Source organism: Oncorhynchus kisutch, linkage group LG20 (assembly GCF_002021735.2).
Source record: "Oncorhynchus kisutch isolate 150728-3 linkage group LG20, Okis_V2, whole genome shotgun sequence".
Lineage (NCBI taxonomy): Eukaryota > Metazoa > Chordata > Actinopteri > Salmoniformes > Salmonidae > Oncorhynchus > Oncorhynchus kisutch.
The window spans coordinates 25915295-25935590 of record NC_034193.2 but is presented as its reverse complement, the minus strand read 5'-3'; the positions used below and the strand labels follow the sequence as shown (position 1 = coordinate 25935590).

Sequence of the window (20296 nt, the reverse complement as noted above, 5' to 3'; positions counted from 1 at the left end):
AGCCTTTGTCGTTTTATGGCATGCAGACAACCAATGTTCGATACACCACACTTTGCTAGTGTGAATGACTGGATATCTAGTGTGCACTAGAAACTGAACTAGGTTCAGAATACTACTTGAAATCATTTCAAATACTTTCACTGTGCTCGATTGAGCGTGCCTGTTGGAATGGAACTAATAGAGCCGGTGGAAAAGTTCCAAAAGTTCCAACCCCTTCCCTGCCCCCCTGGCACTCCTGGCTGGCTGAAGCAAACGCTCAAATTATTGAAATGATTTCAAATAGTGTATGAACCCAGGTTTGACTAGAAACACCAGAGTGTTGCAATCTTGTCTCTCCCTCTTATCCTGGCTCACTATATAGAGACCCTTGTGTGAAAGTATCTCTTTTCACTGTCTCTCCTTCTCTAAAAATACCCTTATTGCATGGTTTGCTCCTGTAAAAGTCCTCCCTCTGTTTCTCTTCTCACTCCAGGACAGTGTTGTTCAACTCCTGGCGACCCACAGTGTTTTGTTCCAGCCCAGTAATTACACACCTGATTCAACTAATCACCTAATTTAGTTAAAATCAGGTGTGTTAGCACTGGGCAGGAACAAAAGCATACATACCTTGTGGGTCCTCGGGACCATGATTGAAGAACACTGCTCTAGAGAGAACCAGCTATGGCTATGACTCCATAGAGATGTGTTCTATTTAATTCTGTGGATGACTCTCACCCTCGCTCTTTCTCTTTCTGTAGCTCACTCTAGACTAGAGCGATTCTGGTGTGGTGGTATCTCTTCGCAATGCGAAGATGGCACCCCTGCTCCCTCCCACAGGCGCTGATGCGTTCCGCCGCTTCACCCCGGAATCCCTGGCAGAGATCGAGAGGCTCATGGAGGAAAAGAGAATAGCCGCGGAAGTAGAGGGGTACGTAGGTGAAGGGCCATCGGAGCCCAGCAAAGACCTGGAAGCCGGCAAGAGTCTGCCCATGATCTTTGGAGACGCCCCAACGGAGATGCTTAACACACCACTGGAGGACATAGACCCCTTCTACAAAGCACAGAAGGTCAGTCCAGGACACCTCAAGCTCACCTAGCAATTTCACTGGACTGTAATAAATAAACATATTTTTGTTTTAGTACTTTTTTTTTTTTTTTTTACACAGTCATGACTCAAGCAAAGCAGACTTATCCCGAAGATACTATATTTAGACATGTCATGACAGCTGACTTAACATAGTCGTGGCCAAAAATTGAGAATGACACAAATATTAGTGTCTTTAGATATTGTCAGATGTTACTATGGAATACTGAAGTATAATTACAAGCATTTCATAAGTGTCCGAAGCTTTTATTGACAATTACATGAAGTTGATGCAAAGAGTCAATATTTGCAGTGTTGACCCTTCTTTTTCAAGACCTCTGCAATCCGCCCTGGCATGCTGTCAATTAACTTCTGGGCCACATCCTGACTGATGGTAGCCCATTCTTGCATAATCAATACTTAGAGTTTAACAGAATTTGTGAGTTTTTGTTTGTCCACCCGCCTCTTGAGGATTGACCACAAATTCTCAATGGGATTAAGGTCTGGGGAGTTTCCTGGCCATGGACCCAAAATATCGAAGTTTTGTTCCCCGAGCCACTTAGTTATCACTTTTGCCTTATGGCAAGGTGCTTCATCATGCTGGAAAAGGTATTGTTTGTCACCAAACTGTTCTTGGATGTTTGGGAGAAGTTGCTCTTGGAGGATGTGCTGGTACCATTCTTTGTTCATGGTTGTGTTCTTAGGCAAAATTGTGAGTGAGCCCACTCCCTTGGCTGAGAAGCAACCCCACACATGAATGGTCTCAGGATGCTTTACTGTTGGCATAACACAGGACTGATGGTAGCACTCACCTTGTCTTCTCCGGACAAGCTTTTTTCCGGATGCCCCAAACAATCGGAAAAGGGATTCATCAGAGAAAATGACTTTACCCCAGTCCTCAGCAGTCCAATCCCTGTACCTTTTGCAGAATATCAGTCTGTCCCTGATGTTTTGCCTGGAGAGAAGTGGCTCCTTTGCTGCCCTTCTTGACACCAGTCCATCCTCCAAAAGTCTTAATCTCACTGTGCGTGCAGATGCACTCACACCTGCCTGCTGCTATTCCTAAGCAAGCTCTGTACTGGTGGTGCCCCGATCCCGCAGCTGAATCAATTTTAGGAGACGGTCCTGGCACTTGCTGGACTTTCTTGGGCGCCCTGAAGCCTTCTTCACAACAATTGAACCGCTCTCTTTGAAGTTCTTGACGATACAATAAATGGTTGATTTAGGTGCAATCCTTGCCTGTGAAGCCCTTTTTGTGCAAAGCAATGATGACGGTGTGTGTTTCCTTGCAGGTAACCATGATTGACAGAGGAAGAACAATGATACCAAGCACCACCCTCCTTTTGAATCTTCCAGTCTGTTATTCGAACTCAATCAGCATGACAGAGTGATCTCCAGCCTTGTCCTCGTCAACACTCACACCTGTGTTAACGAGAGAATCACTGACATGATGTCAGCTGGCCCTTTTGTGGCAGGGCTGAAAGGCAGTGGTATTTTTATTTTGGGGATTCAGTTCCTTTGCATGACAAATGATTTGCAATTCATCTGATCACTCTTCATAACTTTCTGGAGTAAATTGCCATCATACAAACTGAGGCAGCAGACTTTGTGAAAATTAATAGTTGTGTCATTCTCAAAACCTTTGGCCACGACTGTACATGTGTTGCACACTAAGACCCCAATTTGATCACTTGCCAATAAAGGAAAACCACACTACGGGTTCACGAGATTCACAAGGTTCTCAATCATTAATGCTGCTTCTGAGGTGTTAACCTCATGCGTTCAAAGAGACACACCCCACACACACTGTTCTTTCAGGGACAATGTCATTGGATATTGCCACTAAACCAAGCCTGTCCTTTAAAATTTTGGGTGAAACCTACAGTGTGGTTTTCCTTTATCTGTGATAGAATGAATTGGGGGCTAAATGGGATTAGCGAACTAGGATGCTAGCCTGGATTAGCTTGCTGGAGTGTCACTGCAATATGACAGGGTGGATGACTTGACAAATATGATTCCATAAGTTATCCGGAGTGCATGTAATATCCTTTACCACCATGTAAGCTTTGTGCAGAGTTTAATCGTTATTATTTACAATTTGTTACTTTAGTCCTTCACTTAGCAGTGCGGTAATGTCTTTTCATGTTGTGTTTTTCCAGACCTTTATCGTGATCACCAAAGGAAACACAATCTTCAGGTTCAATGCTGAATCAGCTTGCTACATTCTAAGCCCCTTCAATCATCTTAGAAGAGGAGCCATTAAAATTCTCATACATTCATATCCTTTTTAATGTTTGGACTCTAGCTGCCCTGTGTAGGGAAGGGGTGATTGTAAGAAGGATGGTCTTATATTGTTGTGTACTGTATATAAAGCTGTACCCCATCAGGGTTTAGCGACCTTTGATGTTACTATTGTCTTTTGCAGTACAATCAGTGTTCCCGCCGGTTTGCCTTGACTCTATATTAAGTTATTTAGCATGTTCATCATGATTACCATTCTGTCGAACTGCTTTTTTATGACGATGAGCGACCCACCGTCATGGAGTAAAACTGTTGAGTAAGTATACCAACCTGTGCTGAATTTCAGAATTGATTCCTGAAAGGGCTATTGCACGTGTCACTGTTTTACCACGATCTCTAATGGTTCAAAGTGTCTTAAGTCATGTAAACAAATAATTATCTCTGAATTACAATGTAGCTCACAGAGAGAGAATTGCAGAAGTAGTGCATTGGAAAGATACTGTTTTCTCATTGCAGGTATGTTTTTACTGGTATTTATACCTTTGAGGCCTCATGCAAAGTGTTGTCAAGAGGCTTTGTTGTCGGCCCTTTTACATTCCTTCGAGATCCATGGAATTGGCTGGATTTCATGGTGATCAGCATGGCGTGAGTACCTAAACACCCGACTGGCTCTCAACCCTCTTTCACAAATGATATAATTGTTAGCAAACTGAAATGGTTAGTAAATGTTTTATAACACATTTTATACATCCAGCCTTTATTTATCCAAGTAAGTAAATTGATAAATTCTTATTTTTGCAATGACCCCCTGGTCACATATTTAAGAAATACATTCTGTGCATTTTTGCCAAAAACATTTAAATACATTTATGATTAAATCTTAGAAAGACAAATTTAAAACTTTTTAAAACAGACCCAATAATAATGCTAAAAGAATTAAATAATAATCTAACAGTTTGTGATATACAACACGTCTTGTTGCGAGATGGATAAATGGTTTTGGCCACCCTCTCAAGCAGTGCGTCCATTTGGCCCAAGAAGTGGACCAATATAAAAATAGACTCTATAAAAAAAAAAAGATATCATATACCGCAGCGAACACCATGTCTGATTTTTGTGTGTACTATTTTGTAACGTTTTTTAACACACAAGACGTTCTTCAGTGACAGGTCCACTGTTGTCCACTGTCAGTCAGTCCACAATTAAATAATGTTAATATATTGCTTGTACTGTGTGTCTCTCCACAGGTACGTCACAGAGTTTGTTGATCTAGGCAACGTGTCAGCCCTTAGGACGTTCCGTGTACTCCGAGCCCTTAAAACAATCACTGTGATTCCTGGTATGTTTTCATCCAGCCTGGTCTCATTGTCCCAGATTTACATGTACTATCTTAATTAGTATGATATGTTGCTTTCGGAATGGTTACATAAAACAGAAGGTCACTGAAGGAAAAAACGAAAGTAGGGTGGTTGGTCGAGGTGGATGGGTAGGCGTATAACGTGAACTTCTAGCAACCCCAAAGGTTGCGTGTTCGAATCTCATCACGTTTCAAATTTAGCATTTTAGCTAAGTAGTAACTTGGAACTACACAAATGTTTTGCTACTTTGCAACTACTTAGCACGTTAGCTAATCGTAATCCTAACCTTAACCCTTTAACCTAACTCCCAACCGTTTCCCACCTAACTAACATTAGCCACAGCAAATTGGAATTCGTAATATATCATACGTTTAGCAGATTTGTATTTACCATGTTACCTCTACCCGAGTCCAGGTTGTTTCATCTGCAGCTCTTGTTGAGACTCGCCAAACTGATGTCAATATCAAAATGTTTTCTTGATATGTCTTCAATTAATTGACCTGGTTTGTATGCACACGTTCAGACTTATTGAACTATTGACACTGATGTCAGATAAAAATAGTAATAGTATCCAAAGCAACTTACTGTTTACACAGTCAAATATATAGTATGTGTGGCCAATTCAGGAAACAAACCCATAACCTTGGTGTTGACAGCACCATGCTGAAACCAGTAAGCCATCAGAGCCACTATGCACGATCTGGTTTATCTCGGCCTGCAGATGTGTCACTGACATGCATCCATTTGACCAGGATTAAAAACCATCGTGGGCGCCCTGGTCCAGTCTGTAAAGAAAATGGTAGACGTGATGATCCTCACTGTGTTCGCCCTGGCCGTGTTTGCGCTCATCGGCCTGCAACTCTTCATGGGAAATTTGCGCAACAAGTGTGTCCGATGGCCCATCCTCAACTCAACGGTGTTCGACGATTACAACTTCACCTCGTCGCTTGACGGCACCATGGGTTTCGGCGAAACATCAAATTCCACTGTTCCTGTCGATTTCAAGGAGTACATCAGCAATATAGGTGCGTTTGAACCACTGAGACAAGTCATCTGTTCCTCTACTTCAGGCTGATGTGACGGTATGAACAGTACTTTTAGTTTGTGTTTGATTTTCTCTGTCTTTCGGCTATAGAGAACCACTACTATTTGGAAGGTAGTCTGGATGCTCTTCTCTGCGGAAACAGCTCTGATGCTGGGTATGTTACTTTGTGATAACACAAATGGCACAATGATACAAAGATGAGTTATGAATGTATTTCTTACATTTAGTAAAGCAATATCAGGGTTTTGATGGAAGGATGCACACCACTGTGGGCAAACAGAACACTATTGGAAAAGTAGTCAAATGTTATGTAAGCTATACACACAATACAACTATCAGATATAAGTTATGCTCTTGTCTCTGACAAGCAGCATTCTAGATGTTGAGGATTGTGGGGTCAGGCAGGGGTGGCCGGCTGTGTGCAAACTGATTCTTCACCCGCTACCCACCAATGTTGATAGGAAGTGCCCAGAAGGATTCACGTGCATAAAGGCTGGGAGAAACCCCAACTACGGCTACACCAGCTACGACTCCTTCGGCTGGGCCTTCTTGTCCCTCTTCAGACTCATGACGCAGGACTACTGGGAGAACCTGTTCCAACTGGTTGGTACTTACAATATATAATATAGTATAGAATGATAAATTGTTTCATAGGTACAAATTTAAGCCTTAAGTTTGACTTTTCCTGGACTTTGTCCTGCAAAAATGTGAGCGCTCTCCATTCCTCGAAAGGGACTGCAGGGAGTGTGCCTAAAAGGAATTTGATGGTGTTTACTACAAACTGCATGTTGACTTACCATTTTGTGTCATCCTCCAAACTTGTCTTTGCATGCCTCTTCGTATGCAGACACTTCGAGCAGCGGGGAAGACGTACATGATCTTCTTTGTGCTGGTCATCTTCCTGGGTTCCTTCTACCTCATCAACCTCATCCTGGCCGTGGTTGCCATGGCCTACGACGAGCAGAACGAGGCCACTCTGAAAGAGGCGCAGGATAAGGAGGAGGAGTTTCAGAGGCTTCTGGAGCAATACAGGATCCAAGCCCAGGTCAGGTGACAGCTACTGCATATCCTCATGACAAAACAGGCCAAATCACACTACTATCTTAGAGCTATGGCAGACTCTGTTAGTGATCCCTCTAAATTCTGGAAAATAAAGTAGTTTTAGACTCCTGCGTCTTTATTGAAAAAGTTAAGATTTGGTCATAATGGCGGTCATAATGGTCTTGGTGAGTTAGTTGACTGTTCTTCCCACATAGAGCCTCCAGTTGCCTCGATGGATGATCAGTCAACCTCACATGACTTGGGAAATGGTAGTTGAAGGAGTTTTCCTTTTTGGCAATTCACAGAAACAAAAGTTATTGCTGCCTTATTAGCTATGGACACAAAGGGTGGTGTCACGTTCTGACCTTTATTTTCCTTTTTTTTGTCTTTATTTAGTATGGTCAGGGCGTGAGTTGGGGTGGGCAGTCTGTTTTGTGTTCCTATGTTTAGGTTTCTGTCTTGGCCTAGTATGGTTCTCAATCAGAGGCAGGTGTCGTTAGTTATCTCTGATTGAGAATCATACTTAGGTAGCCTGGGTTTCACTGTTGGTTTGTTTCCATGTCTGTTTGTCACCACACGGGACTGTTTCGGTTTGGTTTTCGTTCATGTTCACATTTATTGTTTTGTAGTTCTTAGTGTTCAGTTTATGTTTTATAATAAACGATATGGACACTTACCACGCTGCGTTTTGGTCCGATCCCTGCTACACCTCCTCTTCAGAAGAAGAGGAGGAAATGGGCCGTTACAGGTGGTGGTAGTAGTGATCTTGATAATTATCAACCCATTTCCAGGCTCCCTTGTCTTGCTAAAATCCTAGAATCATTGGTCAAGAAAAATCTATGGTATTTTCTATTGGTAAATGGTATTCTTAAGGTTAATGAATCTGGATTCAGACCTAACCATAGTACCACTACATCTGCCATGCTTGTTTTAATTATATTGCAAATGCCAAAGATGATAGAAAGAATTGTGCTGCAATGTTTGTAGACTTGTCAAAAGCTTTTGATACTGTAGACCATGCTATTCTGTTGAATAAGTTGCCCTTGAAAGGGTTGGATAATAATGCTAGCCGATGGTTTCTTAATTATTTCAATGACAGAACTCAGACCATCAAGGTTGATTGGGTCAAATCTGAGTTCCTTGAGTTGCATAAAGGGGTGCCTCAAGGTTTGATACTCGGCTCACTACTGTTTACAATCTAAATAAATAACATTGGTAATGCTGTAAAAAAACATATTTTTATTTGTATGCCGATAGTGTTGTGTTCCATCGGTTGGCCAAGCCTTTTCAAATTTAAAATCAGATGTTCTAGCACTGCAGAGGTCACTATTGGATCTAAAGTTAGTGCTAAATGCAAAAAAACTAAATGCATGCTTTTTTTCTAGCCCCCATAACCCAGATTTAAATTAATTTGTAATGACTAGTTTGAACGGTACACAAATTGAGCAAATTCATTCCTACAAATATCTTGGTATCTAGCTTGATTGAAAAACGAATTTAAAAAAAAACATGTCACTGAGCTGGTGAAGAAGTTAAAGCTCAAGGCTCGTTTCTTTTACAGAAAGAAAGCATGCCTGACTTTTTTTAATAGGAAGGAAATCGTCCAGGCCACTTTTGTCTATTTTAGATTATAGGGACATTATCTATTTGCATGCAGCAGCATCTACACTTAAACCACTAGATGCTATTTTTCATTGTGCCCTTAGGTTTATTACTGGTGATGGTTATAGAACTCACCATTGTGTTTTGTATCAAAAGTGTGTTGGGCCTCTTTCTATGTAAGGAGAGAGCAGAATTCTCTTCTGTTTACTTACAAAGCACTCATACAGAAACGTCCTATGTATCTATCATTATTAATTAAATGTGGACTTACAAATGAACAAACCCGGTCACAGGCTTAGATAACACTGGAGGTCCCTTCAGTCTCCACAGAGTTGGGTAAAGATGCTTTTAGTTTTTTTTGTGCCCTTTATTGGGGAACAACTCATAGAGATCTCTGAAATTAGATGTTCTGGTTCCCCTTGGTCAGTTCAGAGAAATTATCAGAGACCTCTGTTGATAAATGTCTTTTTTTTTTCTTAATTTGTTGTGTAATTTTGTGTATTGTATATATGTTTAATGTATTTTACGCGGGGCTCATCTGAAAAAGAGACCCTCGTCCCAGTATGACTTCCCTGTCAAAGTAAAAGTTTAATAATAATTTTAAAAGATATGAGAAATTATGTCATCAAACTGAACACTATGTAAATACAATTTTTGAAGCCTCTCAGTATATATGGAATAATGTACATATCATTAGGTTGGGGCAATCGACTGATGGTATATTGAATGGCTACCAAATGGGATAGCTTGGACTTACTTTCTCTTTCTCTTTGTGTCAGGGATGCTGGCCCACTAAACCCAAAGTATTATCCTTTACATCACTTGGGTTGCACATTTAATCAAATTCACATCAAAATCGCAATATTTACATGTGCAATAGTGTAAATCAATTTGAATTCAATAACTTTTTGACAGAATCACTAATTTAAACAACACTTTCCATACGTGTTTACCCAGGGAAGAAGTAGAATGCCTGAAAGACCTGAATGCCAAAACATTTAGGAGATAGAGGTGCTCAAAGTTGACCCATTTTGTATACACCACCATACCATGAGACATCCATGTATTTAGCATTGGAAAAGATCAGTGGTGGAAAAAGTACCCGACTGTCATACTTGAGTAAAAGTAAAGATACCTTAATAGAAAATGACTCAAGTAAAAGTCACCCAGTAAATTTCTACTTGAGTAAAAGTCTAAAAGTATTTGGTTTAAAATATAAAGTGGGGCAAAAAAAGTATTTAGTCAGCCACCAATTGTGCAAGTTCTCCCACTTAAAAAGATGAGAGAGGCCTGTACTTTTCATCATAGGTACACTTCAACTATGACAGACAAAATGAGAAAATAAATCCAGAAAATCACATTGTAGGATTTTTTATGAATTTATTTGCAAATTATGGTGGAAAATAAGTATTTGTTCAATAACAAAAGTTTATCTCAATACTTGTTATATACCCTTTGTTGGCAATGACAGAGGTCAAACGTTTTCTGTAAGTCTTCACAAGGTTTTCACACACTGTTGCTGGTATTTTGGCCCATTCCTCCATGCAGATCTCCTCTAGAGCAGTGATGTTTTGGGGCTGTTGCTGGGCAACACGGACTTTCAACTCCCTCCAAAGATTTTCTATGGGGTTGAGATCTGGAGACTGGCTAGGCCACTCCAGGACCTTGAAATGCTTCTTACGAAGCCACTCCTTCGTTGCCCGGACGGTGTGTTTGGGATCATTGTCATGCTGAAAGACCCAGCCACGTTTCATCTTCAATGCCCTGATGGAAGGAGGTTTTCACTCAAAATCCCACGATACATGGCCCCATTAATTCTTTCCTTTACACGGATCAGTCGTCCTGGTCCCTTTGCAGACAAACAGCCCCAAAGCATGATGTTTCCACCCCCATACTTCACAGTAGGTATGGTGTTCTTTGGATGCAACTCAGTATTCTTTGTCCTCCAAACACGACGAGTTGAGTTTTTACCAAAAGGTTCTATTTTGGTTTCATCTGACCATATGACATTCTCCCAATCTTCTTCTGGATCATCCAAATGCTCTCTAGCAAACTTCAGACGGGCCTGGACATGTACTGGCTTAAGCAGGGGGACACGTCTGGCACTGCATGATTTGAGTCCCTGGTGGCGTAGTGTGCTACTGATGGTAGGCTTTGTTACTTTGGTCCCAGCTCTCTGCAGGTCATTCACTAGGTCCCCCCATGTGGTTCTGGGATTTTTGCTCACCGTTCTTGTGATCATTTTGACCCCACGGGTGAGATCTTGCGTGGAGCCCCAGATCGAGGGAGATTATCAGTGGTCTTGTATGTCTTCCATTTCCTAATAATTGCTCCCACAGTTGATTTCTTCAAACCAAGCTGCTTACCTATTGCAGATTCAGTCTTCACAGCCTGGTGCCGGTCTACAATTTTGTTTCTGGTGTCCTTTGACAGCTCTTTGGTCTTGGCCATAGTGGAGTTTGGAGTGTGACTGTTTGAGGTTGTGGACAGGTGTATTTTATACTGATAACAAGTTCAAACATATGCCATTAATACAGGTAACGAGTGGAGGACAGAGGGATAGGGGGCAGCATTTTCACTTTTGGATAAATAGCGTGCATAATTTCAACTTCCTGCTACTCATGCCAGGAATATATTATATGCATATGATTAGTAGGTGTGGATAGAAAATACTCTGAAGTTTCTAAAACTGTTTCAATCATGTCTGTGACTATAACAGAAGTTATGTAGCAGGCAAAACCCAGAGGAATAACTGTTCAGATTTATTTTATTTTTTTTCCTCTGACCGTTCCCTCAGTTGTCTTTGCCAAGATATATTTGCTCATGCTTTCGCCGAAAAGCATTTTTTTAAATCTGACATGTTGGCTGGATTCACAACGAGTGTAGCTTTAATTGAGTATCTTACATGTGTGATTTAGTGAAAGTTTGAATTTTATAGAATTTTATTTGAATCTGGCGCTCTGCATTTCCCCAGGCAATTGGCCAGTTGAGACGTTAGCGTCTCCATATCCTCTTAAAGAAGAAGTTACAGGTCTGTGAGAGCCAGAAATCATGCTTGTTTGTAGGTGACCAAATACTTATTTTCCACCATAATTTGCAAATAAATTCATTAAAAATCCTACAATGTGATTTTCTGGATTTTTTTTCTCATTTTGTCTGTCATAGTTGAAGTGTATCTATGATGAAAATTACAGGCCTCTCATCTTTTTAAGTGGGAGAACTTGCACAATTGGTGGCTGACTAAATCATTTTTTGCCCCACTGTACTTAAGTATCAAAAGTAAAAGTATATTCCATTTCAAATTCCTTATATTAAGCAAACCAGATGGAACCATTTTTTATTTATTTTTATTTACGGAAAGCCATGAGGACACCCCAACATTCAGACATAATTTACAAACGAAGCATGTGTGTTTAGTGAGTCTGCCAGGTCAGAGGCAGTAGGGATGACCAGGGACGTTCGGTTTATTACTTGCGTGAATTGGACTAATTTCCTGTCATGCTAAGCATTCAAAATATAACGAGTACTTTTGGGTGTCAAGGATAAGGAATGGAGTAAAAAGTACATTATTTTCTTAAGGAATGTAGCGGAAGTAAAAGTAGTCAAAAATATAAATGTACAGATACCCCCAAAACCTACTTAAGTAGTACTTTACACTATTTTTACTTAAGTAGTTTGATATCATTTAAAAGCTTGCAGAGTTATCAGACTATTGTATAAAATGTTTTAAATAAAAGTGTTTTAATAAAAAATATTACAGATTTGAACCTTTTTAACATCAATTATCAAAAAACATGTAAACTCACGCTGGGGTTTTTGTGTTGTGCTGTGCCCTCCATTGGTTGAAACACAACACTGTGTCATTTCAGTCATAGAACTAGAATTCATAGAAATGGACCTATCCCGTCAGACCACTGCAATTTAGCTGGTACACCATAGAATTTAAATTGGATCTTTAATTACTACCACAAAGACGGCCGCCGGTCCACCCACCGTTGAATGTCAACTTAAATAGTCACATCTATTCTATTATTTCTATATCTATAATTTCAATAGTTCAACAGTATAGTTTTAAACAGATATTCCCATTCAAGTCAACGTTTTCTGCACAATCTCTGTGTTAAATTTTGAAAGTCAGCCAAAACATGACACCCAACCTGTAATGAAGAGCATGATGTGTATCAAACGATGGCGGGCACAACACAAAACCTCAGATGAGGTAAAATAGGGTCTAAGCTACAACATACTGTATGTGAATATGAAAAAAAAAGGAGTTTATTGTTTTTTCTGGTAAAATGACAATTTGTACAAAAAAAAGTTTTCAAGAAATTAAATAGTTTAACAAACCTGTTCAAGCTTTTAAATCGTATCAATCTCAACCGTTTATCTTTTCCAGTGTTTAAAGGTCAGCAAAATAGGTAAACTTTGAGCACTTTTGTCTCTTGAGCACTTCTACAATAGGCAAATACAGTATGTATGGAAGTTTTCGTTCCAATCAAAAGGGGTGCTGTCGAAAAGTGACTGAATTCAAATCGGTTTACCCAATATCCATATTGCAAGAGATGTCCATATCGGAATGTTTTGAAACACCACTCAGCAGCGTGTAAATATATTTTTTTTAAATAGTTTACTCTTTTTCGTCTCTCTCTTCCTCTCTCCTCTTGCGGCTTGTTCCCACACACACCAAGCCACGCCCCCTGTCACTTAAGCAGCACAATTCCTCCTCCTCGCTGTTAGATTCACTTATATTCACTATACGTTTGCATGCTTTTCTGTTAGGTCAAATGCAGTCAAGAGATTGTTCCAAACAAGAGCAATACTGCTTTCCACTTTGCGTTTTAACATAAATCATTATATTTCTATGTTCTGAGCTACACTGAGTATACAAAACATTTAGAACACCTGCTCTTTCCATGACAGGTAAATCTAGTTGAAAGCTAGGATCCCTTATTGATGTCACTTATTGAATCCACTTCAACCAGTGTAGATGAAGGGGAGAAGACAGGTTAAATAAGGATTTTTAAGCCTCGAGACAATTGAGACATGGATTGTGTATGTGTGCCATTCAGAGGGTGAATGGGCAAGACAACAGATTTAAGTCCCTTTAAACAGGGTATGGTAGTAGGTGCCAGGCGCTTCGGTTTGAGTGTGTCACGAACTGCAACGCTGGTGGGTTTTTCATGGTCAACAGTTTCCTGTGTGTATTAAGAATGGTTCACCACCCAAAAGACATCCAGCCAACTGTGGGAAGCATTGGAGTCAACATGGGCCAGCATCCCTGCAGAACGCTTGACACCTTGTAGAGCCCATGCCCCAACGAATTCAGGCTTGTCTGAGGGCGAAAGGGGGTGCAACTTAATATTTGGAATATTTGGATAAGTAAACTATATATACTCAATGTATAGTTTACTTATCCAAGTCAAATCGCAATAGTTGGTAGCAATTTGAAAAAAAGTATAGCAATTCAAATTTTTGCCCATATCATGCAGCCCTCACTGGCGTAACAAGATTTCTATGGATCCTGCAAGGTCAAAGTTCACCCCTAATCAACTACCAATAGATTTTTTTTGAATATACAACTGTCCTGTATAGCCTACCTGAACCTGCATGACATGAGCCCACCTCACTCTACCAGCTTGGACAGAAATACAGTCCACCCTCAAAACACCAGCTTACTAGGGATTGTTTCATCATGCAGTCTAGCCTCCTATCTTTAACTATATACCATTTAGGTTTTATAAAAATGACACTTAAAATAGCCTAACAATTAGGAAATGTTTTTTTGCTTGAGGATAAATTCAGCCACTATTGTATTGTTTTGTCTGGCTACACAAATGGGCTGCAATATCCAAGGTAAATTAAATCATATTCAGTTAAACTTTTTGACTGCATTTTTGTGTGCAAATGTTTTCACCACGGCCTGTCCGGTAGGCCAGTGGCTGCCCTACTTTACACAATTAACTCTGATCGATTTATCATTTGTGTTTCACAGGAGCAAGCTGATGCTGCTGCTGGAAGTCAGGCGACCCTGACAAGTCGGAAAGAGCTTAGTCATCACTCTGGGTCATACGGGGGCTCTGCGGATGACGAGCAGAGCCTCGGAGATGATGTTATCAAGGACTGTAATGGGAGAATCGTGCCCCGTCTGGCCATCGTTCCAGTGTCCTCTGAGTCGGAGGTCAGTGTGACGTCTCCTTGCTAATGTTTATCTTATCAGGTCAACGTTTATAGGTCAGAATGGGTCCACAGTGGTGGGAGTGCAGTTTGTTTTGTCTCATTCTTTTACAAATTCACATCAAACGCAGGTTGTTTTGGCTGTTGTTCTTTGTTGTCTTGTATACACAACCCTTCTATCGTAAGAGTTCAGTGACACCTAACATGCTTACTAGACCGTATGTATATGTGTGGTCATGTGGTCTGGTAAGACAAATTATATTTTTAAATATCAAAACAAACTCTGAACCAATAATATTAATTTGGGGCCAGGTCGAAAAACGTTAAACATTTATGGCGAATTTAGCTAGCTTGCTTGCTGTTGCTAACTAATTTGTCCTGGGATATAAACATTGGGTTGTTATTTTACCTGAAATGCACAAGGTCCTCTACTTCGACAATTAATCCACAGATAAAACGATCAATGGAATTCCTTTCTCGTCATCTCTCCTCCTTCCTCGCAACCAAATTTAAGGTGCATTGCTACAACCGACTGGAGTGTGGACCTCAGTTCATCTTTCAATCACCCACATGGGTATATGCTCCTAAAAACCAACGAGGAGATTTGGGAGGCAGGACTTGCAGCGCGTTGAGCGTCACAAATAGAACCAAGTTCTATTTTAGCTCCCGGCTTCGCAGACGCTCGCTAACGCGCACTAGTGGTGTGGGTGCAATGATTAAATAACATATATGTGTACATTTATTTTGTAATGCTTGTGCACGCGGTGTAGACAGCATGTAAGATGTTTAGTGGCCAGTGATGAGACTTCACCCTCCCCCCCAGTCTGTTCCAGAGGACGAGCTCAAAGAGGACAGCATGTTCCATCTGGAGCAGCCAGGCCTGAAGAACAGATCGGCGAGTGCTGTTAGTGTTCTCACCACCGTCATGGAGGGTAAGAGAGCGACACATAGTGATGGTCATGATTATGACGACAGCAATGGTGAAAATGCTGATAATGATGACGATGATTCTTGAATGATAGTATTACCATTGTGATATCATCAACAATGACAATGATATCATTTTAATTCAGGATTTGTTTCGGAAGAGAGTAAAATGCAGCCCTGCATTGATAACTGTATTCTGAACAAAAATATAAACGCAACATACAGGGGATGCCGCAGGTGAAGATGTGGAGGTCCTGTGCTAGCATGGTTACACGTGGTCTGCGGTTGTGAGGCCGGTTGTATGTCCTGCCAAATTCTCTAAAACGAAGTTGGAGGTGGTGGCTTATGGTTGACACATAAAAATGTAATTCTCTAGCAACAGCTCTGGTGAATATTCTGCAGTCATCATGACAATTGCACATTCCCTCAACTTGAGACACCTGTGGCACTGTGTTGTGTGACAAAACTGCACATTTTAGTGCAGCCTTTTATTGTCCCCAGCACAAGGTGCTGTTTACTCAGCTTCTTGATATGCCACACCTGTCAGGTGGATTAATTATTTTGACAAAGGATCGAATGCTCACTAACAGGAATGTGAACAAATTTGTGCACAAAATTTCAGAAATAATCGTTTTGTGTGTATGGAGAATTTCTGGGATCTTCTTTCAGCTCATGGAACATGGGATCAACACTTTACATGTTGCGTTTATATTTTTGTTCAGTGAATTTTCAGAATAAAATGACCCTATTGATCCATTCATAATGCATACAAATATTAGTTTTTTGTCAACTTCAACAACTACTATCATATATATATATATATATATACACTGCTCAAAGGGAACACTTAAACAACACAATGTAACTCCAAGTCAATCACACTTCTGTGAAATCAAACTGTCCACTTAGGAAGCAACACTGATCGACAATAAATTTCACATGCTGTTGTGCAAATGGAATAGACAACAGGTGGAAATTATAAGCAATTAGCAATCACCCCCAATAAAGGAGTGGTTCTGCAGGTGGTGACCACAGACCACTTCTCAGTTCCTATGCTTCCTGGCTGATGTTTTGGTCACTTTTGAATGCTGGTGGTGCTTTCACTCTAGTGTTAGCATGAGACGGAGTCTACAACCCACACAAGTGGCTCACGTAGTGCAGCTCATCCAGGAAGGCACATCAATGCGAGCTGTGGCAAGAAGGTTTGCTGTGTCTGTCAGCGTAGTGTCCAGAGCATGGAGGCGCTACCAGGAGACAGGCCAGTACATCAGGAGATGTGGAGGAGGCCGTAGGAGGGCAACAACCCAGCAGCAGGACCGCTACCTCCGCCTTTGTGCAAGGAGGAGCAGGAGGAGCACTGCCAGAGCCCTGCAAAATTACCTCCAGCAGGCCACAAATGCGCATGTGTCTGCTCAAACGGTCAGAAACAGACTCCATGAGGGTGGTATGAGGGCCCGACGTCCACAGGTGGGGGTTGTGCTTATAGCCCAACACCGTGCAGGACGTTTGGCATTTGCCAGAGAACACCAACATTGGCAAATTCGCCACTGGTGCCCTGTGCTCTTCACAGATGAAAGCAGGTTCACACTAAGCACGTGACAGAGTCTGGAGACGCCGTGGAGAACGTTCTGCTGCCTGCAACATCCTCCAGCATGACCGGTTTGGCGGTGGGTCAGTCATGGTGTGGGGTGGCATTTCTTTGGGGGGCCGCACAGCCCTCCATGTGCTCACCAGAGGTAGCCTGACTGCCATTAGGTACCGAGATGAGATCCTCAGACCCCTTGTGAGACCATATGCTGGTGCAGTTGGCCCTGGGTTCCTCCTAATGGAAGACAATGCTAGACCTCATGTGGCTGGAGTGTGTCAGCAGTTCCTGCAAGATGTGCTATGGACTGGCCCGCCCGTTCCCGAGAACTGAAACCAATTGAGCACATCTGGGACATCATGTCTCGCTCCATCCACCAACGCCACGTTGCACCACAGACTGTCCAGGAGTTGGCGGATGCTTTAGTCCAGGTCTGGGAGGAGATCCCTCAGGAGACCATCCGCCACCTCATCAGGAGCATGCCCAGGCGTTGTAGGGAGGTCATACAGGCACGTGGAGTCCACACACACTACTGAGCCTCATTTTGACTTGTTTTAAGGACATTACAAGTTGGATCAGCCTGTAGTGTGGTTTTCCACTTTAATTTTGAGTGTGACTCCAAATCCAGACCTCCATGGGTTGATAAATTTGATTTCCATTGATAATTTTTGTGTGATTTTGTTGTCAGCACATTCAACTATATAAAGAAAAAAGTATTTAATAAGAATATTTCATTCATTCAGATCTAGGATGTGTTATTTTAGTGTTCCCTTTATTTTTCTGAGCAGTGTGTATATACATGTCATGAAATGTACTGTGTGTCATTGGTCTGTTTCTTGCCTGTGAGACAAATATAACCATTCACAGTAGGAGACATGTCAAGTCCCTCAGGCAAGTTTAGAAATACACTAGGCTTAGTTGGGAGTGGATGCAGTCTTCGCTCTAATGTGAAGTGTAATTGCCTAGCTTATCATGGTGGTTGTAGACATGGCCTTCTGACCCCCCCCCCCCCCCCCCCCCCCCCACCTCTCATTACAGTAGCATTGTCTGAAGTCTGTCACACACAGAGCAGCCAATCACATTGTGTGTGTGTATGTGAGTGAGGGGGGAGAGAGCCCTGTTAATGTACAGTTGCATGCCCTCTTGGTGCTAAGCTTGAGCTATTTCAACCTTCCAGGGCGGGCTGGCACCACGGGCATGAATTCTGGTGTTACCCACCGTTGCATTTCATTTACTTGTTGTTTTTGTTTAGAACAGACAGATTGCCCATATTTGTACACATTTAACGACACATGAATGTCACCAATGCATGTTCTTAAAATCAAAGAGCGTTGAACTAGGGTAATGAATGACAAATGTCCCTAATTCTGTCAATCATGTCCACTCCTGTCACTTTTTAGAGCAGGACATTTTGCTCGAATGCCAGATCAATATTCTAGGGGTGTCTTAGTAGTCTTGGGTAACTTTGTTTCGTTGTCTTTTTTTTACTTCATAACAATGGCAAGAGGGATGAATTGTAGAGTTTTCAGCCATAATTCCAAATCATATAAAAAATGTTTGTTATTATGTTTCTATTAAACATTATTATTGAACTGGTCATCTAAACCTTCCCTCTCTTTCTAATAGAGCTTGAAGACGCCCAGAAGCCTTGTCCACCCGGCTGGTACAAGTTTGCCGACATCTTCCTGAAGTGGGACTGTTGCATGCCCTGGGTATGGTTGAAGAAGTGGTTGCTCTTTATTGTGATGGACCCCTTCGTGGACCTAGGCATCACCATCTGCATCGTGCTCAACACCCTCTTCATGGCCATGGAGCACTACCCCATGAGCCCAGAGTTTGACCACATGCTCTCTGTGGGGAACCTGGTAACAACTTTTAAAGGGATAGTTTAGAGGTAGATGTTAGGTGTGTAAATCTGTATTGCTAGCTCAAACTTGCATTGCTACTCTCGCTTCCTTATAACTGTGTGACATATAATTTCAGGTGTCATGTTGTTCGCTTGAATCGGATATTACTTAGTCTTTTCTTGTGTTGATGAGAAAATTTCTTAACATCCGAGTTATGGTATTTGACATGATGTATCCAAATGACCACTTGTTTATATTTCTGATATGAATCCCCCTCTAGGTTTTCACTGGGATCTTCACAGCAGAGATGGTCTTCAAGCTTTGCGCCATGGATCCGTACTACTACTTCCAGGTCGGCTGGAACATTTTCGACAGTATCATTGTCACGTTCAGTCTGGTGGAGTTAGGTCTAGCCAATGTCCAAGGCCTGTCCGTTCTCAGGTCTTTCCGTTTGGTAAGACACACTGATTTCCAGTCAATTCATGTCTGTGAAATAGTATTCGTAGATTAACTTTATTGTACTCATTTAGTTTACAGGGACAATGTACAACAATGGAACTTGCATCAAGAGCACATCAAGCCATGAAAAATGCAATTTGTGTGTTGTCTGTCTGTTAATGTACTATGTGTTGGAGGCAGCTGCGTGTCTTCAAACTAGCCAAGTCGTGGCCCACGCTCAACATGCTGATCAAGATTATTGGCAACTCTGTGGGCGCTCTGGGCAACCTGACCTTGGTGCTGGCCATCATCGTCTTCATCTTCGCCGTGGTGGGCATGCAGCTCTTTGGCAAGAGCTACAAGGAATGCGTGTGTAAGATTGCCACCGACTGCGAGTTGCCACGTTGGCACATGCACGACTTCTTCCACTCATTCCTCATCGTGTTTCGCATCCTGTGCGGGGAGTGGATCGAGACCATGTGGGACTGTATGGAGGTGGCCGGAGCTGGGATGTGCCTGGTGGTCTTCATGATGGTCATGGTCATCGGAAACCTGGTGGTGAGTGCAGCAGACACCCAACTGTACCCCTAATCCCTAAACCTAACCCTCATCCTTAAAGCTGCGGTAGTGGGGAAATAGCACCACGGACATCCCGCCAACATTCTTATCGTTTTTGTTACCGAGCTCAGGAGGGTCAGGGAACATGGTCCAAAAAAATTGCAATGCATTTTGTGCTCTTCTATTGCATGTGCAATGTCAGAGGGAGAAAAAGTTTGTTGTTTTCATTAACTTCTTTGTAATATCACAAACGGGCGTCACTGTTTCACCATAGAGTCGATGCCCACTCCCGTGTGGGAATCTAATTTGCGTGATAAATGAAATCCCCTTCAAAATCAGTCTGTTTATGCTAGAGATACCAGCGTCTCAACCCACTGTATCCGCCGATGTCGGCCTCCCGCATCTGCGGTGGAAGGT

At 41.8% G+C, this 20296-nt stretch overlaps 1 protein-coding gene across 1 annotated transcript in view; it reads left to right on the top strand.

Moving 5' to 3' along the window:
- The first annotated feature begins 569 nt into the window (after positions 1-569).
- The window catches only part of scn4aa (sodium channel, voltage-gated, type IV, alpha, a), a 42415-nt gene continuing 22688 nt past the window's right edge, over positions 570-20296 (top strand). Inside the window, exons 1-14 of the mRNA XM_031799496.1 lie at positions 570-1046; positions 3223-3341; positions 3543-3620; positions 3821-3949; positions 4552-4643; positions 5415-5687; positions 5798-5861; positions 6169-6310; positions 6555-6752; positions 14343-14528; positions 15348-15456; positions 18663-18901; positions 19164-19337; positions 19523-19879. Of these exons, the coding sequence (XP_031655356.1) occupies positions 792-1046; positions 3223-3341; positions 3543-3620; positions 3821-3949; positions 4552-4643; positions 5415-5687; positions 5798-5861; positions 6169-6310; positions 6555-6752; positions 14343-14528; positions 15348-15456; positions 18663-18901; positions 19164-19337; positions 19523-19879 (2415 nt within the window). The 5' untranslated portion in view covers positions 570-791. The remainder of the gene's footprint in view (positions 1047-3222; positions 3342-3542; positions 3621-3820; positions 3950-4551; positions 4644-5414; positions 5688-5797; positions 5862-6168; positions 6311-6554; positions 6753-14342; positions 14529-15347; positions 15457-18662; positions 18902-19163; positions 19338-19522; positions 19880-20296) is intronic.